The sequence below is a fragment of the Propithecus coquereli genome, unplaced genomic scaffold (genome assembly GCF_000956105.1).
Source record: "Propithecus coquereli isolate 6110/MARCELLA unplaced genomic scaffold, Pcoq_1.0 Scaffold643, whole genome shotgun sequence".
Lineage (NCBI taxonomy): Eukaryota > Metazoa > Chordata > Mammalia > Primates > Indriidae > Propithecus > Propithecus coquereli.
Window position 1 is genome coordinate 234,554 of NW_012152430.1, and position 25,215 is coordinate 259,768.

Below are 25,215 nucleotides of genomic sequence, written 5' to 3' on the forward strand. Positions count from 1 at the left end.
GAAAAACTTTAAATAAAAGTTCTTATCCTGTCCACTGTTTTTGATCCTCTATTCTAGTTGAAATGGAAAAATACACATTTGGGAAATCAATTGCTGTATACCATGTACTTGACGCTTTATGAACTTACTCCAGCAACAATATGGCATAGCAGCTGTGATCTGGACTACTACTCAATGAAGCCTGTGGCAATCTATAGTCATTAGCCAGGATCCATCCAGTTTCTGCAGGGGCCAGAATGATGAATTAAATGGAGATATGATGGGAACATCATTAAGATCTCTAAGGATGGCACTAATTTCCCTTACCTGGCTTGAAATATTGTTTTTTATTTACTATCTTGGCAGGGGGAGGACATTTTCAGAGGTTTCTACTTAGCCTTTCCCACTACAATAGCTCTTATAACACAGTACCACCAATGGTGTATGAGTGTTCCTATCTCTCCGCATCCACACCAACATTTGTTGTTTTGGGACTTTTTGATAAAAGCCATTTTCGTCAGCCTTTGAATCCCTTCCTTTACTGTCTTCCAAGGCAACTCGGGCATTTTCACTTCACTAAGTATTGACCATCACTTTCTTCAAGATTCTCAGAGCTGCTCTGGCAAATATTTTGACCAATCCTTTGCCAGGGTCAAATCTCATGTCTTAAGAAACTGTCTCCATGTCAATGGAATTCTGGGTATCCTTTTTTATATTTCAGCCCTCTTAATAAAGCATCCTCAAAACCCAGTCACTGTGTTACTCCCTGGACTCCTGGTATGTGAAAGTTAACTCCTGTAGCTCATACAGGATGTAATATCTTTTCTCTTTTATTAGACCTAGGGCTTCCCTAATGGATTATGCCCAGATTTAATTCCAATTATTGGCTTAACAGCCACGAAAGGAAGTTGGGTGGCTCCTGAAGTGAGAACCTGTTGCCTTAATAGAGAAAGGTCTCTAAAAGGTCTTCCAGTACTGCAAAAGTGCTGACTCTTAACAGGGAGGAGTGGACCATCTTTTCTGCCTCTGAGGGCCCAGGGAGGTCTACAAAGCCTCAATCCTTGATGGCACACATCCAGATGACCCCATTAAATGTTTTAGAGTTCCAGAATTTCCCCAAAAGGGCCCCCACTTTAGCCTCATAGACAGGCCTTGGCTGTATATTTAGTCATCTCTGGAGATTTACAAGTCTAACTCTTAAGTTCTGCATTCGATCCTCATCTATGCCTGCTCTTCCACTGCAGGAGATAAAGCCCTCTTTGTAAGCTTCCAAAAAAGTTCTCTAACTCTCATACTTACCCTTTAACTGTTGTTGACGACCCTCAGTTTTTCATCTCTCTGTAGAGCAGCAATACAATTTAGTAATAACTGGTAAACTACACTCTCTTTGTATGCAATGTTTTACCCACAGCCTTCAAATGCCTGAATCAGCAATGGGATTTCTCTCCACTGGGATATTTGTCCAGGTAACCACCAGTGAAATAGTCAGGATTTGGACCGTCACAGTGTGCCAGATACTATCTGTGCCCCATATACCACTTAAGATGAGTTGTTCCTTGCCAGCCAGGTGGTGAGTGATCCAGTCTCAGAACCGCCTCTTACTGCATGCATTCTTGTATTATTTATGGTATCAAGTGTGTCATTTCAGGCCTGACAAAGTTTCAGCCAGGCCTATGGGAAGCTCTGGTGAAAAGATTGCTTGTAGGAGTAATCCTGCATTTGGCAGATGTGTCCATACTGTAGCACCCCTGCTACATTTAGTCCTGGGCAGTGTGCCCTCAGCTGAAGCACACTTATGCTAAAATTTATTTTCCATTTATCTGAAATTCAAATTATCTGGAATTTCTATATTTTATTTGACAAATCTGGCAGGGTTGGAGGTTATAGGTGGGCACAACAGCATGGTTACTACATACTAAGGCTGATTAAGCTATTATCTTTGCCCGTGAAAGAGATCAACGGTGAGTCCCCAATGTGTCACCATTCTTGAAGGAAGCCGTTAAGCAATGTGGGGAAAAATTGACTACATTGATTCTCTTCAAAACTGGATGGGGCAATGATTCATCTTGACCACATCAACACAATTTCTGGATATGGGTTTGCCTTTTCTTTCCTGGAGGTCTTCAGCCAGCACCACTATTCAAGAGCATAGTGTTTTATCCACTGAGACAGGATTTTATATAAAATTGGATTGGACCCAAAGACCCACTTTCCACTAAAGGAGTGCAACATTGGGCCCATGACCTGGGATTCTATCACATACTGCAACACCCAGAAATTGCTGGCCAGATAGAGTGATGAAATGGTGTGTTGAAGACATAGCTGAAGTGCCAGCTTAGAGATGATACTCTGAGAGGATGGGGTGCCACCCACCTGGAAGCATTTTGCACCCTAAATCAATGACCATAAAGCAGTAGAATATACAGGTTTGGGAACCAAGAGAAGTAGAAGTAGAAGTTGTTTTATCATCCTGATTACTCACTTGGGGAATTTGTGCTTTTCATTCTCATAATTCTGGGTCCTGCAGGTTTAGAGGTCTTGGCCCCAGATTGTAAGTGATTTCACCAGGGGAAAACAAGAGCCCCATGAAATTTTGTCCATGGCTGCTACGCACCAGCCAAAAGAAAACAAGTCACCATCCTGATGGAGGTAATTCGCCCTGATCATCAGGAGGAGATCAAGCCACCACTATACAATTGGGGCAGGCAAGAATATGTTTGGCGTCCAGGTGACCCACTTAGGTATCCCTTGGAAATGACAGACAAGTCCACCAGCCATGGCCTGAGAAGGGCTGGGTGTCCAGAGGCTCAGACCCTTCAAGGATGAAGGTTTCAGTCAGTCCAGCAGGTAAGCTACCTATATCAGCAGAGATATAGCTGAGGATGAGAGGAAATCTAAGATGAGTAGTACAGGATGAAGATGGTATCAATTAAGGCCCCAAGGCAAGCTCCGGTGGCAGGGGCATAGTGTTTCTCAAATTTTCTTGTAAATCTTCCTCAGGAAAAGCAGCTTAACATAACCATGGGAGAATTACCCTAGAATTTATTTGTATGAAGCAAATGAGCCTAAGCAAGGTGAGAGCTGAACTACAGTAGATGCTGTGGTGTCCTGCCCTGCCAAGACCTCCCCGCACCACTGCCCCTAGGGAGCAGCTCTTGTTTTTCCAGCTGCTGAGATTGCTGGAAGCTGACAGCCCTCAAGTGAGCCCCTCTCAGATATATCCAAGTTCATGCTGACATCCAGTGATGGGGCCTAAGGGCCCAGCCCCCTTGCCCTGATTTGTGAGATTCTGGACCATCCTGACTCCAAAACTCTCATGTGTTCATCTGCAGCCCTTTCTGTGAGTGCCTGGCAGCCCAGTTTCTCCTCCACCCTACCTTGCTCCCTGAACTCCTCCCAAAGGCGCAGATCTTAAGAGCACTCTCCAACCAACTTCTTGTACTCTAATCTTGGTCTCAGAGACTGCTTCCCAGAAAAACCGACCTGTGACAGTATATTTTTTGCTTTTATTTTTGTTATTATTTCTTAGTTTGGAGGCATTTTTCAATATTTTCCTTTATAGTTTCTGGTGTTTTATGTCACACTTTTTCCCATCCCAGGAATATAAACATATTCACCCACATTGTCTTATAGTACCTTTATGGTTTCCTTTTAAAAAGTTCTTAAAGTTTTAATTCATCTGTATTTTGGATGTGAAAAGAGGTAGGAACTCGGATTCATGTATTGTTTTCAAATGCTTAACTGGTTCTCTCTGTATTATTTTAAAAATTCCTCTTTCCCCAGAACTTTTCTAAGGTGTAATGTGTTTTTATTTTAATTTCTAATTTTTCTTCCATTGTGTTTAGTAATCATACTGCTTAAATTATGAATTTTTCTGTAAGTGCAATGTTGGCTGCATCCCACGGGTTTTAATATGTAGTGTTTTCTTCATTCATTTTATTTTTTAGATATTATGCACCCAATTATAGTTTCAATTTCATTTTTAAAGAATTGTTTATGTAAACTTTTCAAAATCTACAAATGGTAGGAATTTTATGTATTTGTAGCTTTAGTATAGTTTAAGGGATCTGTTTTGCACTATTTGTTTCAAAATCCATTTAAACATGAGTGCTCACAAATTTGCATTTCTACTTAGCCCAGAAGCCAGACTGTCCTTGTTCCCCCCTACATCTTCCTAATATGAGTAAAAGTGAGGAACTAGGTTCCTTGTTCTAGAATTGTTACTTGTATTTTGCTGTGGGTTCCTTACATGAAAGTGAACATCATTCTAAGGACTTTATGGCAAAAATTTTGGCTGTTCAGATGGCATTTTTGTCTTCTCCTTGGTTTTTGTTATTTTTTCCTGAGTTCCTTTAGAGTTGGAAGTGTCATAAGATGCCAGGGCCAACACTTCCCAACACACCTTTAGAGACTCTTCTTTGAAAAGTGAATCAACCAAGGTTTCCAGCCTTGTTTCAAGCCAAGCCAGGGCATTAGAATTTTGGGGGGTCTGGTCCTACTCCACGATTGACTCCTTGTGTGATGAGACAAATCTCTCCTTTTTTTCTGTGCCTCGGCATCTCCATCTTCACAGTAGAGGGGGGAGTGTTCTGAGTCCAGTGGTCCCCCGCAACCTTCTAGCTATCAAGGTAGGGGCTGGAATGGTGGGTAAAGCAAAGGAACATGGAGGGAGCACAGGCATAGGAGCAAGTCAGGGAATCTGTAAAGGGGGCCAGTCTCCTCCCTTTGTTCCCTGCTAATGAGAGAAAGGTACATGGTCCATGCCTGGCAGGTCTGGAGGTCACAGACAGGAGAGCGGAACAGACAAAGGCCTGAGACATGGATTTAAGATTTAAATCCTGAACTGAGAACAAACGTGAATGGCAGAGAAACCAGCCACACTTTGAATGCTTTGCTGATATATTTATTCACATATTTCCCCTTTTCAGATGATGGTGACAAAAAGCAGATGGATCCCCCACCCTCCCTACCCCTCAATAAAATACAGACACAGATTTCATTCAGCATATACAAGCAATGGGGCATGTCCAAATTCATCTCACTGGGTTACCAGAGCCAGAAGAGGTTTGATCTTGGGGGCAGTCTGAGCACCTCGGGCCCAGGAATTGAGTAGGCCAATGCTGAAGAAAGGCTGCCATTCTGGGCCCCGCCACTGGAGTGTCAGCAGAGGCGATAGAATAGAATCATGGTGAACTGATCTGCCTAGCCCTGTCAGGTGGTCTAGAAGATGACAGTGAGCTCCTGGGTAGCTTCCAATGAGATCCACAGTCCCATAGAAATCTGTGCCTCAGGGATCCCATCTGCACAAAGGGGATAAGAATCCTGCCCTGAAGATGTCACAGGGCTATAATGAGGCTCCACATAGAAATAGTCTGTCAAAAGTGCTTTGCCAAAGGTAAAGTGCCATACAAATTTAAGGGAATTCAATTGATTGATTGTGACTGACAAAGTGCCCCGGGGATAAGAGTGGACTGGCTCATGGGTTCAGGGGCGAAGGAAGTGGTAGAGCTCCTATGCTGTGCCTTAGGTAGGCACCCATCAATGGTGAGTAATGCCCACTGCAAAGCAGAGTTTCCTTAGTTTCTTGGCCACAGGAAGTCACCAAGGCCTAGCACCTGGGTCAGGGCTGGGAAAGTCACTGGGGAAATTACAGAAAAAGTCACAGGGGTCAAGGAGGAGGAAGAAGGTAGCATATAAAGCAAGGGGTAATTACTATCATCACATACAAAAATAGATACCCATTGGATGCAGGGAATTGAGTTGGCAGTACGGATGAAAGATGGAGGCAGAGGGGGAGAGGGAGGTATCACAGCAGCAGAGGGAGATACTGTCCCAATAGGCTCACTTGCTAACCCCCATCCTCCTAAAGGGATAATGCCAGTGTCTGTCTATCTGCAGAGGAAGTGGGGGGGGGGCAGGGAGAGAAAACCAAGAATAATCTGACTCAAGGATGGGGGTCCCTCCCCCTGTTACACTGTTGCCCAGCACCTTAGGGAGGTGTCAGGAACAGGCAAGCAGTTGGTCTGTACACTTTGAGGCCGAGGCCAGAGTTGGGCCTGGAGCACAACAAAGGGCAATAACGGGTTTCTAGCAAAAGCCAGTGGTTGTCAGCACTTTTGGGAGACAGCAAACCTACTTGTACATGGGCACGGTTTTAGGGAGCCAATCACTGAAGAGTGTATGATTTTTAACACTGAGCATCCTGGATGCCCCTTGAAGAATAGAGAGGTGGGCATTTTACTTGGAATGGGCTGCCAAGGTGATTCAGTGAATGGGCCAGGTGGGGGAAAGCGCCAGCAAAGACAAAACCTCTGCAGGCTCCTATTTGAGGAGGGCAGAAAGAAAGACTCTAGCTGCTCCTGCTGCTGCTGCTTTCCCCCGACTCCCTTAGCAAGGGGCTTGGGACCTCCTGGGGAACTGGGGAGGCTGCCCCACAGGGTGCCAGCTGGCACCTACAAGTTAAGGCAAACAAGCCAGTAGAGCACATTGAAGAGGAAGAAGGTCACCGGGAAAAGAATTCGAGAGTAGTCATCCAGACGGTAGATGTGGATGCAGAGGCGGCCATCCTGCCAGGTGCTGCCCTCACAATCGGGGACCATGCAGAAATACTTCTTAAGACCCCTGCACCATGCACAGCTGGACAGCCTGGAGTAGAAGCTGTGGGGGCCCCCGGGGCTACCTGGGCTAGGGGACCGCTGGGCTGAGCAAGACGGGCGTTCCTCTCCATCACTTTCCTCAGAGGTGACAATCTCGCACACAAAAACTTCCTGATGCTGGCGGGCGTGGGCACGGGCACGCGCACGCGCACGAGTACGAGCATAGGCACAGCTATGGATACGAGGCTGAAATGGACAAGGGAAGAAGTGTGGAAAGTCAAGGGAAGATGAGTCAAGCTAAGTGCTGCCTCAGGATTTTTTGGAAACTCTGTCCTTGGCACATCATTTATTGGCCCCCCAGAACTCCCACCAACACATCAGGAAGTTGATTTGATTTCAACTCCCCCCACAACCCTGGGTAATCCCCCATCACTCAGCAAGGTGACCACCCATGTGCCAAAACCCTAGTGCCCTCACTGGCATGCCTTCACACTCCAAAGCCTTGCCACCACTCCCACACCCAGATCATACATGGCGGAGTCTTGGAGAAGCATGGGTTTTCGTCTGGTTGTAGGTCAGGAAGTTGAGCACAGCAAACTCCATCAGAGCGCAGAAGCAGAAGACAAAGCAGATGGCGATGTAGAAATCCAAGACCGTGATATAGGAGACACGTGGGAAATTCTTGCGAGAAAAGGTGCCCAGTGTGGTCATGGTGAGTACAGAAGTGATCCCTGCAAGAGCACAGGAGTGGAGGTGGGCTCAGCTCCTGACCTGTACATTACACTGCTCAAAGGACTCTATGAGAAGGCAACTCTTTGGCCTCGTTCAGCAAACTCACAGCCATGTGACTGTGCTTATGCCACCCGACCTCCTTACCTAAAGAGGTCCTGGCTGGAGCAGACTCCTTCTTGATCCAGAAGGAAACCCAGGAGAGCATTGTGGTTACGGAAGAAGGGACGTAGTTTTGAACGGCAACAAAGCCAAATCGCCTGCTCACATTGAAGAAAAATGTCATGACCATGAAGTCACCTGGAAGACATAAAGAACACTACTTCTTCACAGCACTGACGTGATGGTCTCCCTCAAGCAGGACATACACGCTAAGGGTCCCATTGTTCAGCTCATGGGATTCCCTACCACAGTGCTAGGACAGAGGCACATTGTTCTGATGTGATACATACAGGACCAGAAGCAGCCCAGAAAGGAGACTCACTGAGACCCACAGGCAGCTGAGAGCTAAGCCGAGGCCAGAATCTTAATAGCCTCTTTCTCTGTCCCACGCCCAATGTCTGTCTTTCCAGGGTGGCAGGAGAATCAGGTGAAAGTGAAAGATTCAGTGAACCCTCTAAATGTCAGGCCCACACAACTGATGTCCACATGGCTGTCTGAGGCCTCCATACCCATTGAGATGCCCTATACCTGCACTGCTGGCTGGTCCTCACAAGGTGCACGCTCAGGAAATGAGCCCAGGGAGGCCTATGCTGTGATGGGAAGCACAGGATGTCTTCGGCCTCCTTTCTACACACGCATATGATGGCAAAATGCCTTGGTTAGCATTGCTCCACTGCACTCACCTTCCCCCAAACTTCTGATGGATCCCTGCTCCACGTGAGCTATAGAATGAAATCTGTACCCTGTAATCTGATGCTAAAAGCCCACCATGACCTGGCTCCAATTAACATCTTATATATACACACCCCCTTTACCCTAGGATTCCCATCTGCTCTCAGATTCCCTAACTCTGGACTCCCTGTTCTTAATCTGTGGCACTTAATCCAAACTGAATGTTTCAGGAAAAGAGAAGAATTAGCTGAAAGTGAAAATTTCAGTCAGCCCTCCAGATGTCGTATCCGCACAATATACATCCACAAGGCAGACTGAGGTCTTCACGTTCACTTGGGCATTGTGCCCCTGATCTTGGCTCTCGCTAGACAGCAATGGATCCTACAGGACCTGAAAACAACCTACATCTCCAGTTGGCATCTTCTTTTGTAACCTTCATGCTTCCTTATGCTCTGACACACCCATCTCAAATGCTCTGCATGTTATCATGACTCCATGGCTTGTTTGGGCTTTTCTCTGAGCCCAGAACATCACTGGTCACTCTCAGCATCACACTGGGATTTGTAATTGCTCCAATCCTGGCTCCTCAATGAAACTAAGCTCCACATTTCCACTTTAGTGATGCTGTAGAATTCCTTGGCCTTGAATTGGATGGGCTTTTAAATCTCTTCAAGGCAGGGCTCATATGGACCCTGTGGCTTAGCCCCTGCCCATATAAACCCAGCATAGCCTGGAACCCAGCAGGTGCTCAGAAACTCTTGCTGCTGCTAGGCAACAGCTTTGTAAAGCAGACCAGATCACTGACCTGTCTGTGTGTCCTCCTATTTTGGAAAGTAGATCACCTGCCCGGCAGGTCTGGGTAGGCTAGAGCTGAATGAAAAGAGCAGCCTTTCCTACTCACCTTGACAGCACTGACACTCAGGGAGCAAGACTTCTCAGATTCTTCTGGAAAAAGGCAAGGAAGTGGCTTGGGTTCAGTGGGAAACCTGTGTCCAGAGTAGTAGCTTTGAGAGAGAACTCCTCCAGAGCTGCTGCAGGTACCACTCTCATACTTGCCTACTGGCCAGAATGTATTTATCAAAATTTCTCTTGCCCTGGTGTCTTGACTATAATTTAAGACACTTATGATTAGCTATCCCTCCACCCCTGCAAAACTGCTGAGTTTATAGATTCTTGTTGCTAGAAGATTCATTATTCTATTGCATTTTCTACTTTAATTTTATTTGTTCTGGCCAAGGAAGAACCTTCTCTGCTTGTCAAGGGATAGAAATTTGTCTTGAAGGCCAAGAGAAAGATGCTAGCACACACTTTCTTCTTCCTGAGTGAAGAAGCATGGGTAAGGAAAGAAAGATATCTAGGGCTGAGAAGCGAAAGCAAAAAAAGAAAAAATGCTACAGATACTTTCTGCCCTTACTCTTATCATCTTTTGCCAGACCATGGTCAGTTGTTGCACTGTCAGAGGGACACAATCCAAAAGACTATGTCCAGAGGACTGGGACTAGAGGATACATGGACCCAAAACTTTGAAGTACAAGGAGGAAAAGGAACCAGGGCCAGGGCCCTGCAGACTATAACAGAATATGATCCAGGGCTGCAATGATAATATTGGTCCTTTAATCTTGCCCTCATTGAAGAGTGACTGGACCTAATGTAAGCTGGATAGTTCTAAGAAAAAAGAAATAAGTCAAATGGATAGAACTTCCAGAAACTCCAATTTTAGATGAATAGGGAGAGTTTTATGATGGACAGAGCTGTCTAGAGAAGAAAGAAACCCCCTTGCAAGATAGTGAACTCTTGACCACCACTAAGAGGCCATCAGAGGTTCAGTAGCCATCAGTGAAAGATGATTCCCTCTCTGGGGGCAGGACTGGACTCTTAGAACCTCTTGAAGCAGAGATTCTGTGGTTTAAGGCCCAAGATGGTCCGAGTAGCCGGCTACCACTGCATCCTGAATCCTCAGGAGCTGAGTATGTAAGTCTGCTCCAGATGGACAGAACTGCCCCAGGGGCCGACTGGAAGAGTTTGAGACCAGTCCCAAAGATAACTCTGCCATTGGAGAAACCATGACTCAAGATCAATTAGTCTTCAGTCAAAGAAAAAGAAGACCTCTTTCTTTCTCCCCAAGAACTCTCTTCTCCCCGAAGCAGGTCTGGTGCTTACCTATTATCATTGCTTTGGTGATGATGCTGGCTCTGGGGCTTTGTAGTCACTAGGGCACCATTTTGAAACAATGCACAACCATCTACTAAACGGAACCACTAGTGACTTGAAAGCCCCTAGGCCTTGTCTCCTCTGCCACTTTTGATGATGGGTCCCCACCTATCTGGGGGAAACTGCAGTGCAGAAAGCCAAGAGGCAGGCCCATGGTTAGCTGGCAGAAGAGCAAGGATCCAAGTCAAAGGTAGTAAGACTGCTTCCCCAGAGCTCCCAAGAAAAAGGAAAGCATTTGTAAAGCAGCCCAACCCTCTGCCCCTGCCTAGTACTTTGCAAGCAAAGCTCTAGCCAGAGAATCATGAGCTGTACCCTTTCCCAGTGATCAATTCAACAACTGAAGCAAAAGCAGATTTTCTGCCTAGCCACATGGAAGCAAAGGAAGACTCCTCCCATGACAAATAGCTGGCTGGGTGACTGGCTCCATCCACAATCTGGAAACGATGAGGGAAGTGGTTCCACTGCCCTGAACTTGGTCAGTACATGTGAAGAGGGTCTCCAGGGCTGCTCTGGGAGCTACCCCAGGGAGGTCCCTTGGCTCCTCATTCAGATCACCTAGGAACACAAGCAAAGATGCTCACGTCTTATTGGGAGCTAAAGTTTAAGAGACCCAGGACCCTCCCTTTTCATCCTTGTTAGAGACAATGCCAGAGAACCAATAGTCATCAAAGCTATGTTGAATCCACCATGAAGCCTTTGAGAGGAATCTGTGCTTTTTAGAGCTGTCCCTTTAAGATAAATGTTGATGCAGCCAGTGGCCATTGTGGCTGCTATAACTTCCTCTAGACTATCCCAGCCTTTACGTAGCTGACATTAGAACTATAGCCTCCACCTCCCATTAGGATGGACCTTACCTCCCATTCAACTAGCTTGGACTGTTCTAGGTATGGAGAATTCATATGAGCTCCATTCCCCAAAGCCATCCAAATAGTTCAGTGTTGTAACAAAGACCTTGAAACTTAAGGGTCTACATGACAAAGCTAGCTGCACATTCTGATAGCAACAAAACTTTATCTACTTACCTAACCTCTCAGGGGACTTGGCAAAGCACTTACTTCTTTGCAGATGAGACTGAGACATAGTTACAAAGTCTCAGTTTCCTCTGCAAACAGTTGTAAATGCTTAGCATTTATAAGACAGGAGCCATGTTCTACAGTACTTCCATGGGATGACTGCATAGCATTTGTATGGATGGCCACCTCCAGTTATTCCTACCACCCTCCTGGGCCTCTGCCTAGCCCTGGCTCCTATGGCATACTTACCAGCTGGGGTTGAGATAATCTCAGTTTTGTTGCTCATTCCTTTAAAATCAAATTGGAAGAGCTTCCAGGAGTTCTTCTCATTGATTTCAAGCTGGAAATTTTCCCACTTGTAGAACAACTCACTCTCAGGATAGGAAACTGGAAAGCAATGTGGGGAGGAGGTTTACATGAGACTGGGAAGCCCACCTGAGGTCTCCACCAGCATGAAGTCAGCCTAAGAAATTCCTTGGGGTCCTGACTTCAGCCTCACCAGCTCTAGAACTGTGCTTCTCTTACTTCATTGCTGAAGTCCATTCAATAAGTGCATTTACTGAGCATTCCTCAGTATTAGGCCCTGGGTTGGAAATACAGAGGTGGGCATGGCATGAATCCTGCCCTCAAGTATTCACATTTTATTGAGTACAACAGTGAGTACACAACTGTGATTTTGGGAGTTGCTCTGAAAAACCTCTTCCCATTGAACAGTGTGGAAACAAAGTAGGGAAAGATCATTTGGGGACACATTCAGAAAAGACTTCATAAATCAGGTGATATTCCCATTAAGTCTTTAAAGTCAAGTAAATACTCTCCATATGGATGAGGCTGAATTGGTGGAGGCATCACAGAAAGGTGAAAGCTGAAATGCCACAAGTTCAGAAAGGCAGAAGCATGGAGCAGGGATCAGTTCATGAATGGCCTTGAGGGTCATTCTAAGGAATTTGGAATTAATCCAAGGGCATTAAGGAAGGATCTGAAACTAAGAAGTGACCTGGTCTAGATGATGCTTTGGCTAAGTCACTCTGGTCCTTCTGTGAGGACAGCATGTTGGCAAGCAGGCCACTGCAGTAATCCAGGCATAACAAAATGAAGGCAGGAGGTAAAGCTGTGACAGAATTCAGAGAAACAGACAACATCAATAGAGATTTGGGAAGGAACACCAACAGGATGTGTTGACTGATTAGATGTAGGAGGTGAGGGAGAGGGAAGCATCAAAGTTATTGGCTTGGACAACTGGGTGGGTGACGGTGCTCTTCAATGAGACATACAAGAACACAGAAGCAACACATTTGTTTTGGAGGTAGACGTTTTAGAGGAGACATATTCAGTTTCAAAGTGAAGATGTTGCAAAAGTCCAAATGGAAGATGACAAAGGCCTAAAGTAAGGTAGTGCTAGTGGAGATGGAAAGGGGCAGGCAGACTTCTGATACACTTAAGAGGCAAGTGACTGATTTGAGGTGGCGGAAGGGAAATGCAGGAACCCAACATGAGGCCAGGGTTGAGCAACACAGTATCGTCAGCAAGAAAGGAGATGAGGATGGAGGATGGAATCCCTGCATGACCTTGGAAGCATCTTAGGAGAAAAGCAGAGGCAGAAAAATGTAAAGGGCAAAGATGAGAAAAAGAAGGGGCCCAGCATGCCTCTGGGGCCCCAGAAACCTAAGAAGGTACTCACAGCTAGAGAAAGACAGAGGGCAAGAGTGAGAGTCCATTGGAAATTTGAGCATGTGGAGTGAGCATCCAGCATCAATGGTCATCCTGGAAGGGAGAAAGGAGCCTCATTTAGGCTGGCCCCAAGCACTTACACATCCACCCAACTTTGGTCTAGGGACCGTCACCAATGAGTGGCAACAATAGAATTTAAGACAAAAAGCTCAAAGGAGAGACAAAAAGGGAGGAAAAACAGCTTGGAAACATCTGGCTACTCTGGGCTCTATCACCAGAGAAGCGCACGGACCAACTTAAGATTGGCTTTTGTTTCCTGCCCAGCCCAGCTTCCAGGACCTGCCAGTACTTTCCCACTCTCCACCACCTGCTTGCCCCACGCCACCACTAACACACGACCTTCCCCTGCCAGGCATTTAAGTATCCAGCCTGGTTTTAGGTACCTTTCCAACTGCTGTGTTGCCACCCTGCCTGGACAATTCCACCACCATGGACGTGTCTTTATATCCAGTGCCCACTTGGGATGGAACTGTCCAGGAAGTGCAGTCATACTGGTACATCCTACTTGAGGGAGCTCTGGACTGGGAGCCAAGTAACACTGGGTACCAGTCACAGCTCTGCCACAAACTTGGTTTGTAGCTTTAAGCAATATATATATATATATATTTTTTAATTTTGAAGCTTCAGTATCTGTATCTGCACATGAGGGACTTGGGCTCATGGTCTAGGAAAGCTGGACAGGCCCTTAGAAGTATCATTCAGGATGATATCTCTGCCCATGAGCCTTTGGCTAAAATTCCCAGAAGAGGAGGGAGAGTCCCAGGAGGTGAGACACTAGTGGCTTGACATACCTAATCGTATATAGCACCTTGCCATCCTTGTGGATGCGGATCATCTGGTTGGGCATGGTGATCACATGCACTTGGGTCCTCTTAGAATTCTTAAAAAAGGTGTCTGGGATCCACACCTGGCTCACCACATTGCCATTCAGAACAAGTGTCTCAAAGGTATCATTGTAACGGAGGCGTTCATCATACCAGGTCTGATAGAAGATGATGTCGATGGTGTACTCCTGGTGGAAAGGATAGAAAAGCACACAGTTGGGGATGAGCAAACAAACTTGCATCTTTACTTGTCATCCTTTTTGTTAAATAGGGGACTAGATATAATTTGTAAATGCTGCCCACCAAGCTGCCCTATGTCCAGAGCTCGCATTGAGACCCATCCTTCTACCAGTGGGCAAAGGCCCTGTGCCATTCCGTGATGGGCCTATCAAGCAGATAGACCCTTTGGAATCTACTTAGGTTTGCACAGAGGAAAACACCATGAGTTTGGCTGTAGGAATTTTCTATTTCCAGGCATTCCCAAAAGAAACTAACATTCCCAAATAGAAAACAATCTAGGAGGATGCATTTAGTCTAGAAACACGGCAATGGTGGCTTAATTCCATGGGCTGGGCTCATCACTTCATTGTTCCCACGTAGGGCTACCGTGCTACTCCAGCTGGGTCAACACCTTCTCAGCCTCTACATTTCCATAGTAAATCAAACATACCAGCTCAAAATCATTTAAAAAATCTATAAGCACACACGCCTTTGACTGTATACAGTGGTTTCCCCTTTCAGCTTTTATTGGGGAGCACAAATGTTAATTAACTTCAATCGTTCATTCTCCAGAATTACATTAAAAATGAAGTGTTTTCAGTCACAAGAGAAATGTCTATTTAGTTTAATGTTTTTTAAAAAAGGAGAATCATTTTTGGCTTTGTTTTATTTTTCCTTTGAAACAAGTGCCTATAACCTCTTAATGTATATGTGCATAGATATACCCATGATTACTTGGTCTCCAAATATTGTGTATTCCATAAACTATCTGTTAAACATCAAGAAGGATATTTAATAGGAAGAAGCTAGAAATTTGCACCACTGGTAATAAAGGGGGAAAAAAACTAGACTGCAATAGAACTGCAAGCAGCTTGAACAGCAAGTACCAGAACTAGGCCAAGACAGAACTGTGAGGGTTAGCCCAACCTCCCTTATTTTAGAGGTATGGAAACTGAGGCTCAAAGAGAAAGGGGACTGCCCAAAAGTCACACAAATAGTCAATGGCAGCATGCTGGCTCTGCTGTCCAGCATTACCATGGCCTTGCTCTGGGATGGCCTTCACTTGCACCAACAATCCCTTTGGGTACCAAGGTCCAATTTTCTCTGCAGAACCCCTAGGCTAGGTCTTTACACCTGAGTTATCCTGCACCAAGCAATGAGTACCATCCAGAAACCTACAACCCTGGAAGGTAGTAGAGCCCTCAGGGAAGAGATCAAGAAAATCCCTGCTTGCCTTAGCTGCCCAGGACAAAAGGTGGTGGAAGCAGCTGCCAAATTCCTAGCAGCCAGCCAGGGAAGGGAAGACTGAGAACGTGTCCTGGAGTAGGCCAGAGAAGCTGACAGAAAAGAGCTGGCACAGCCTGGCTACTACTCATATGGAAGCCTCTGACCCCACCCTGCCCCACCCCATCTGCCTTCATGAATGGCCTTCAAAGTGTACCTATAGTCCCAAGTGGCTGGCAGCTCCAACTTGGCCAGCAGAGCATCCTTCATTCCCAGGCCACATAAACTGCTTGGTAGCCAGTAGGACACCTTCCCCTCCACACCCATGCTGTGCTTGTACTCTATGTTATAAAGTGTTTCAAATGCACATTTAATTTCTATTTGACAAGATACCAATTGTAAGTTTATCACACATCAACAGAAAACTAACAGTTCAATTTTTCCCCAGTTTGACAAAGGAGCTTGGCATGTACATCTCTTTTAGTTCAGCCGAAACTCTAAAAATTCAGTGTTTAGGAATGAGCTTAATTAGAATTTCCTATGATAATTATCACAGCTAGAAAGTGTTAGCAACTGTTGATGCTGCAATGGGTGGTCATTCCCAGACTGTTCATTGCCTTTTAAGCTCAGACTGAGTGTTCCAAAGTGTAGCAAGGTGATAAGTAGAGATGTTTGATTAAAATCCACATGCCATGAGCTCAGGTTTCCCTCCCTGAGGACAAGGCCTGCACTCTATACAACATCCGACTAACTGAAGGGCACGGAAATTCCCAACTACGTGACCGATGCTGGGACACACAACTTTGCTAAAGGCTCAGTTGCCTCAAACATAAAACAGGGATTCGAATGGCAGCCACCAAGGCTGTCACAGGGATCCAAGGAGACAAGTGTGGTCTAAAGTCCTGGGGCCCCTTCTCATCAAGCGCCAGAGAATAGGGACCTCCCACAGCTTTCAAGAATTATTCGGAATCACACAGAAGCTGAGACATCTCAGGGGAATTCAATACTACATGTGAGGGTTTGGGATTTTCAAAAGGCACTTGGCCCAGGCTAAAGCACCACCTTACTGGCTAAAAAAGAATCAAGTTGTTGGCTCCTTTGTGAACCAGTTCTGTATTCCATGTAGGTTTGGTGACTGCTGGGTTACTAGACTGTATCCTTCAGGCCTGTCAGGGGAGGACAGTGCTGGCAGTGTGAATAAGTGTGGAGCAAGGAAAGACAGGCATTCAGCTAGCAGGAGTGGGGTTCCTGCTCCGCTACCACAAGAGCTCTTGCAAATGATAGAGATTGGTTTCCCAATATTATATCTTACACAAATAGCAAGGAGATTGTAGTCACAAATTTTCTACCAGTCTTCAGTTTTACAGCATGCTCTGTCTCATTCAGGAAACAACAAAACCACTTAGGGCCATTTGCTCAATTTGTAAATGTGTGTGTTCTCCCCACTCAACCTAAGGAAATTTAGCCACCACCAATTGGGTGGGGGGTGAAAGGTTAGGGAGGAAGGAGCAAACCAGCTTGCTGGAATTTAGATTTGCTACTTCCCAACCAGGCTGGCAGTGTCTTCAAGTCCACCCAAAGGAGTAAAAAAAAAAAATAGATGTACAAGGTTCTAGGAACCATCAGGTCATTGTGGATTGAGCCCTACATTTAGCGGTGGGCATACTAAAGAGGAGGGGCGGAGACTGCTGCAGGAGGCTCTCTGCCCAACTAGAAAACAGTCCTGAGCCACCTTCCCCACCCCACACCAATAACCTGAAAGATCCATTTCCTCTTAAGAGTAAACAATGGCCACAATGGTGGGACCACAAGACCCCAACCTCTGCCTCTTGTGAAGAACCTAATATTTCTTATTTATAAATAATTTTAACAAAACTGATTGCTAAATTCACACTTTTTTTGAAAGAGTAAATTACAAGGCAAAAAGGAGACTACAATTCTTGTTTCGGTAAGCACATTGATAGCAGCACAAAAGCAAATCTGACATCAAGGAAAGAGGCAAAATAGCACCCCAGTTTTAAAATGTAGACAGAAACTCAAAATGATCTGTCTGCTCTCAGGCTTCTGCCCTCCTTGTTAGTTCCTAGCATGCCATTCTAGGAGCTGCAGGCCTTTGCCTGCTCTAACTGGAGAACATCATGGCCATGTGTGAGAGGCAGACTCAGAGACAGCCCCAGTGATCTTCACTTACTAGTGTTTGTGCCCTTCTGTGTTCCCTTCCACTTGACTGTGGGCTGTACTTGCTTCTAATGAAGGGAATACCACAGAATCAGTGGGATGTCACTCTCAAAATTAGATTGTAAAAAGTGTGTGGCTTCCATCTTGAGTACCTTCTCACACACTCTTGCTCATTCTGAGGGAAGCCAACTGCCATAGTGTGAGTTACTCTGTGGAGAGGTGCACATGACAAGGACTGAAGGAGATCTTCAGATCAAAGCCAGAGAGGAGACAAATCTTGCCAATCATGTGACTGATCTTAGAAGTAGATCCTCCCTCAGTTGAGCCTTCAGATGAAACTCCATCCCCAACTAACACTTTGATTACTGCCTTGTGAAAGATCTCAAAAGAGAATCCAGCTAAGCCATGTCTGGATTCCTGAGCCATACAAGCTGTGAGATAATAATTTCTTATTTTAAGACACTACGTTTTATGGGTAATTTCTTACATAGCAATGCATAGTACACTAAGCCTCAAGAACTGGGTAGCCCAACAAAGCATCAAAGGAGAAACCACACTCTTCCACTTAGACTATATAAACACTTTGGTCTTCCACGAAGGTTTACTTACCTTTGAGTGTCTATTTGCAAGGTCCATCTCAGAGCCAAGGCCCTAAACTCTCCCAATCACATGGTGCTTGTTAAGTACCAAGGGGATGCTAAAACTGTGTCTGTCCTGGGCCAAGACAAGTCTATGGCTGTGATGGACCTGGCTGACACAATCGTCCTCATTGTCAGGCTCTGCAGATGCGAGTAACATTTGCAGAGCATCTTTCATCATTTATTTGCTCAGCTAACATAGAGTCCCTGACATCAAGGAGCCCATAGTGGGGAGAGCAAGGCAAACATGGAGCAGATAATTACAATGAAATGAGGTAGGGAAGATCAAGAAAATGACTGTGATATAAACTGTAAAGATGTGAGTGCCAAAGAGAGAAATGTGGCGTGAAAAATAAGGGAGCAATTAACAGTTGTGGAGATTGAGGAAGATGCCATGAATGAGACATCATCTGAGCCATACTCTGAAGGAGAATGCAGCTGACAAGTAGCAAAGTGGAGCCTGAATGCTCAGAGGTACAAGGTGGTCTGGGAACACCCATACCCCAGTGTAAGCCAGAACACACATTCTCTAAAGGGGTGAAAAGGAATACAATCATGGAGGGCCCTGAGTACTAGAGTGTGGGGTTGAATTGCATGCAGTAGCGGGGGTGGGGGCCAGTGCAGGGGCAGGACTATGGGAGACACGTTACTTGCAGGCAGCTTAGTAGGTAGATTAGGATAGGCAGAGACCTTTGCATATTCTGAGTGAGAGATGGTGAAGGCTAACTAGGGGACAGCACTGACATTAGGATAATACCAGTAGAAAAGCAGAGAAGAAACTAGGGCAAAATAGAGAAACAGTCTTAGAGCAAGAGCTGGTAACTACAGACTTAAGTCTGTACGAATAATCATCAGAAGAAAAGAGCCATTTCATTGTGGTGTTTCAAGTTGCTTTATTATTTTTATTTTGAATGAAAGACTGGAAGATATAGTCACAATTCTGAAGATCCTCTTCAGGCAGCAAGGGACCTACCTTTTCCAGCCTCGTCCTCAAGCAAGTCAGTGATAGTTAAAATTTATCCCTCCCTCCAAAAAGCAAAAAAAGACCCAACAAAACTCTTGGAGTCATTACTGAAACACAGAGCAGAAAGCACATGTGGAAGGCCCCAAAGCTTAGTACTCACCATGTCCAGGATGGACAGAGGGCCAAGGCTGTTGACAGAGAACTCAACAGTGACCACAGTGGGTTTCTCTGTAAGGGAAGCAGAAGTAGCGGAGGGTAAGTGTCAAACAGGGGCATGGGCAGGGGAGGGACTAGTCAGAGGAGAGAAGAGGGAAAACAGGTAAGGGTTGGACTGCACAGCTGCAGTATCCAGGCCTACCTCTTTATTTGTTCCTTCATGGTAAGACCCAGATAATACACCATTAAGAGTTGGACACACACCTTGAAGATCAACCATCTAATCCTGTCATCTCATTTTATAGTTGGAGGGGAAAGTCTTGACAAGGTCAATGGCATTGCTGAGACTAGAGTTAATATCTCTCGCCTGACTGGCCAGCAGCACACAGAAGCTCCTGTCCACCTGCACAGCACCCTCAACTATGCCCCAGGCCCATTCTCCACACCTAAGCCCTCAACCCCCACAACCATCCAGGAGGGCTACTCACCCCCAATGCCAGGGCGCAGTTTATGGTCATAGTTACTCAGGATAGTGTTCAGGATGCGAGAAGCTTCTGGCAGTTTGCCAACTTGGCGCCCAGTCTCAGGCACAGTGGGCCCAGTCGTAGGCACAGTGGGCCCAGTCTCAGGCGCAATGAGCCCAGTCTCAGGCACAGTGGGCCCAGTCATAGGCGCAGTGGGCCCAGTCTCGGGTGTAATGAGCCCAGTCTCAGGTACAGTAGGCCCAGTCACAGACACGGTGGGCCAAGTTGCAGGAGCAGTGAGCCCAGTCTCAGGCGGAGTGGGCCCAGTCACAGGCACAGTGGGCTTTGTTTCTTCAGCAAGGAGCTTCCTTCCGAGAGGCTGGGGCTCAGGGCCATAGACAACATCCTCACGGGCAGGGGCTTTATTCTTGAATGCAATCGTAGGTCCCTCGACCCTAGAACACACAAAGGAAAATTGAAGCTCTGCACTCCACTCTGCAGGGGCCTCAGCTGGTGCCTCTTGGGACAGAAGCAAATCAGAAGAAGTTTGCAACAAAAAGCTTAATAGTGACTGGTAATAGCAAATTATGAGACAGTAACAGATTATACTCGTTAATTTCTTTTAAATCTTGGTGCTTTGTGGGGACTTCCTATGCTATCCCTCTTTTATGATGACTCTTTATTTAAACAGAATCAACAATAAAACTGAGACCTAGATTTTAAAAGGATTTTCACTGTAAAATGAAGTAAGAGGGCATTTGTGAGCTCTGGCCCATTAGCCCCTGTTACTGGCCTTTGCCTTACCACCTGCGAATAATGGGCAGGCCCAGATCCAGGGCTGCTGGGCAATGTTTGCAAAAGCCAGTGCGGCTGCTTCCAGAAAGGACCAGAAAATTGAAGGAACATTTTGTAGTTTTGTTGGTTTTGTAATACTCGTTGCATTAGGCATAGGGGATGCAGGGAAAGAGGCTAAAGAACAGCTCTTTGTGGCTATCTAAGCTCTGAGTAGTCCACCCTGAGAGCCACGGCCATGCACCACAGCCAAGAAGAATGATAAAATAATAACAGTAATTAAATTAAGCAAAAATTTTAAGAGTCATCTGCTAGTGTATGAAACTCACCTATGGTGTTAGAAGTCAGGATACTGCTTGCTACCTTGGCTGGGGGGGCAGTGACAAAGGCAGCTTCTGAAGTTCTGGTCCTTGATTTGGCTTTCTTTATACCACCATGATCATTTTCTGACAACTCATCAGCTGTACACTTAGGATTTGAGCACTTTTCTGTATATATGTTCTCATTCAATAAAAAGTGTTTTATAAAATATATACCAAATTTTAATAATCCACTCATGGATTGACGGGCACTTGGGTTGTTTCCACATCCTTGCAATAGTGAATTGTGCTGCTATAAACATTCGGGTGCAGAATAAAAATGCCCCATCTGCTAATATCTGGATCTTATTGGATCCTGATTTTAAAAAGCAAACTATTAACAATCCCCTCTTTATTCCTACTTCCCCACTACCCTTCCCAGACTTCAGTAACCAACATGGAACAAAAATACAGCTAAATAAAAAGAATAAGACCTAGTATTCAGTAGCACAATAGGGTGACTATAGTTAACAGTAATTTATTGTATATTCCAAAATATCAAAAGAGTGGAATTGGAATGTTCTTAACACAAAGAAATGATAAATGCTTGAGGTGAAGGGTACCCCAATTACCCTTATTTGATCATTATACATTGTATGCTTATATCAAAACATAACATGTGCCCCTTAAATATGTACAACTATTATGTAACCATAATAATTAAAAATAAGAAAATAAAAAAAGACTAGCATCACAATGGCAAAATATGACTCCATCTAAAATCTATAACCAATTAAAGATGTAAACACTTGGCACTGCTAGTCGACATTTTATGGGGGTCCTGAAGAGCACAATAAAGCAAAAATGAATTAATTAAATAAATAAATATCATACAGATTGGCAAAAAAGTGCAAACTATTAAATAAAACAGACAAAAACTATTTATAACACAAATAGGAAAGATTTGAACGCTGGATAGTTGAGGTATGAATAAATTATTCTTAAATTTTTGTCATAATAATGGTATTTTCTTATGCTTTTGAAGTTTTTAATGACTAGAAATACATACTGAAATAATTACATACAAAATGAGATGACGTCTGAGACATGCTTCAAGACCATCTAAGTGGGAAATGGAGGGTGGGTGGGTTACAAAGAAAATAAGAGTAACCATGAGTTCATAAATAATGAGGCTGGCGATGGGTACGTGGAGGTTCAGTGTACTATTTCCTTTACTTTTATTATATATATCTTTGAAAAAATTTATAACTAAAAGCTTTTTAAAAAGACATCAGCCCAAATAAATTTGTGATGTTGGAAGGCAAGAGAGTGGTTTCCTTAGGGAAGGCATGTGTAGTGGGAGGGGCATCTGGTGAGGCGTGTGTGCACGTGCGCGTGTGCTTGTGCGGGTGTTGGGGGGGCTGGTGATGCTCTATTTCCCAGTCTAGGTGCTGGTTACGGTGGGCGTGTTTACTTTGCGAAAATTCACTGAGCTATTAACTCATGATTTCTGTGCTTTTACATTTGTATGTTACACTTCCAAAATGATTTTTTTAAAAAAGCTATCAGGCAATTCACTTCCAAAAATAAGGGGCAAACAGGGCAGGAGACGTGGGCAAGGTCCCTGGACTGCAGATCAGGGGCTGCCAACTTGGGCAGTAAAATACATTTTTCTGCAGTATTTCAAGCTCTTTGAATTGCTTAACTGGCATACAGATGCGCTAAGTCTATGCCATTTCTCATGCCTGAAGTGGCTAATTACCATTGTGGGCTAGGGAAGAACTGGGCTTTGGAAAAGCAGTTTCCACTTTCAAATGTCACATCCAGAAGATGTCCTCTTTCCCTGAGGCTTTTCATGTCCTCTGGACACCTGGAGGTTAATCTCCCAGCCCTCTGAAGAGAAAGCGGCCAGTGACTATGGGAGTGAGAAGGAAAATGGAGGCCTGAGACCCTGCAAAACAAGTGACGTGGCTGAGAACATAGCACAATCCAAACTGGCATCCAGTAGGAAGCTGGGCACTGCCAGCCAGGACCACCCAAAAGCCTGCAGCAGCCCCCACCAGACGTCTGAAACTCTTCAACAACGAGAATTCCCCTCCCCCCAGGTTTAAAACCACAGAGGCAAATCAACCTGAAAGTACTGGGACCACCAAAGCCCTCCGGCCCCTGGACTAGGTCTGCAATGAAAATGATATGGGAGGGTCCTGAGGTGGCTTTAATCCTAAAATTAGCTTTTGCCAGTTAAACAAACAAACAAACAAAAAACCTCATCCTGGGATCCTTGGGGTTAAGGAGCTGCTGACAATGCCAGCCATTAAGCTCACTTTCAGGGATACAAAGAAGAAAACTTGAAAAACACTCATACATTGGATTAGCAGGATTTTCCACAGGGGCTTTTCAGGCACCCACATCCCTCCAGCCCTCAGGTCCAGGACTGAACTGAATCTCTGCAGTACCCCTCCCCTCAGCTGGCTGGTGTGGGGGGAGGAGGAGGAAACACGAGAAGAGGTGCTGGATTTTTCCCCAAATTGGCTCTCTTTTTCACTGTGTAGAAAGAGAAACTGAGGCCAAGATAGAAGAAGGGCCATGCCCAAAGTCACTCAACTGATTTGAGGCTGAGCCTGGACCAGAGAGAGGTCTTTTGGTTCAATACGGCTCAGCACACCCCACTGTCACCTCCCCAGCTCCCTCCTGACATCACAGCTTGCTGTGTTGACAGTGTCTGAACATCAGTTACTGCAGCCCTCCCTCCTGGCTGGAAGGGTAGTTTCCATGTCCACGGTCCCTCTACCCTGCTGTTTTCCTCTCTGATCCCCTCCTTCCTTCTGCTCCCCCCACCAGCCCTAGCCAGTAACCATGTCAGCCTTCTCGAAGACTTCAAATCCTATCTAGAGGGATGTGGATGACTGGAAATTCTTAGCACGCATTCACATTTACCAAGCCCCTGCTGAGGCCAGCCCCACCCTAGGGCACCAGTGCGCCATCAGGCAGCCACACAGCCCCTCCCCTCAGGAGCTAACGCAATCTGGGGTGGGGGGAGAAGCCATCCCCCCCTCTTTACAAAACAGATAAGCAAGACACAAAGCCCAGTGCCATGGAAGCTTCGAGAGAGCGTGACAGATCAGGAAGCTTAGGAACTTGTGACAGTTCACATTCAGCAGGAACCATCTGAAAAAAATGAAGCAGTCTTCTTCCATCCTAAAAAGCCAGAAATCCAAGGGACAACCTTTCTAGCAAAGTCCCAAGACTAGCAGAGGGTGTGAGGGAAGCTGGCTGCCCAAGGGAAACCTGAAAAGGGAAGAGGGGATTGAAATCTACAACCCAAACCCAAACCCAAACCGCAGACCTCAGAGAATAACATTCATGACCTCTGGCTCCAGGCAGCCCAAGCCCCAGCAGGGTGTCCAGGAATGAGGAAGGAAGGGGGGAGGCTGGCGGGAGCGGGGACAGCTGGGACTAGAACCCTTAGACTAAACCAAAGGTCGTGCCTGGGACTGGCACTAAGAGGAGCGGCGTCACGGGAAGCAAGTAAAGTCAGAGTTGCCTGGCACAGTGCCTGCTACTCAGTAGTCACTCTGAAAAAAATGTAAGCAAGAGAGAACAGACTAGGCAACACTCAAACGTTTTCTGCGCAGTTAAGCACCCCCCGCCCGCGCGCCCCGTTCTTAAAGTCTCCCGGTCCCCAGCAGCGCGAGGCTGCCCCTGGCCTCTCCCCTCTTCCAGCGCAAGACTCCCTAAAGGAGGGGGTGCTCGCCCGACCGCCGCAGTGCTTCGGAGAGCGGGAGTCTGGGGTGCGAGTGGCCCACGGGCAGGCATCCCGCCTTCCTTTGGGAACTCCCGTCCTAGAGGCCCGGGGCGCCCATCCTAGAGGGAACGGGACGGAGGCTGGCTGCGCGTCGAGGAGACGCGGAACCCGGCTAGCCCGCACAAGGGCCCGGGGCCAGGCGGGCGCGGTGCTCGAGGAACGCGGGGCAGCCGGGGGTCCTGGGAGCCCGCTCCGCTCCCGGGCAGAGGGAGCTGGGCGCAGAGGGCTCCTGGGTCCCGGGATGGAGACTCACCTCGACTGGAGGGTCAAGAATATGCTCAGGAAGAGCAGGAGAACTTTGGGCAACATTTTCGGCAAAGACCGGCGCGACCACCTGTGTGGAGGCCGCGGCGCACAGTCTCGCCACTCAGCGCGCGCACAGGGTTTTATTGGGCGCAACTTTCACTCCTCCCACTCGCCCCGCCCCGCGCTCCCCACCTCGGGCCCGCCCCCAAGCCCCGATGGAAATCTCCGACGACGTGACGGCGCTGCGGCAGCAACAGGGGGAGGAGTAGGGAGCCCTGTCGCTAAGGTCCCCCGCCCTCTACTGCCACCACTG

General features: G+C 46.3%; 1 protein-coding gene across 1 annotated transcript; it reads right to left on the reverse strand.

The window, feature by feature from the left end:
* Positions 1-4,866: 4,866 nt before the first annotated feature.
* Positions 4,867-24,974, reverse strand: GABRE (gamma-aminobutyric acid (GABA) A receptor, epsilon). The gene is made up of 9 exons (XM_012659967.1): positions 24,910-24,974; positions 19,785-20,215; positions 19,301-19,368; positions 13,885-14,105; positions 13,044-13,126; positions 11,612-11,749; positions 7,452-7,604; positions 7,107-7,306; positions 4,867-6,821 (listed from the first exon to the last, which is right to left on the reverse strand). Exons 1-9 carry the CDS (start codon positions 24,963-24,965, stop codon positions 6,432-6,434), a joined length of 1,740 nt encoding a protein of 579 aa, XP_012515421.1. The 5' UTR covers positions 24,966-24,974; the 3' UTR covers positions 4,867-6,431.
* Between the last annotated feature and the right edge of the window lie 241 nt (positions 24,975-25,215).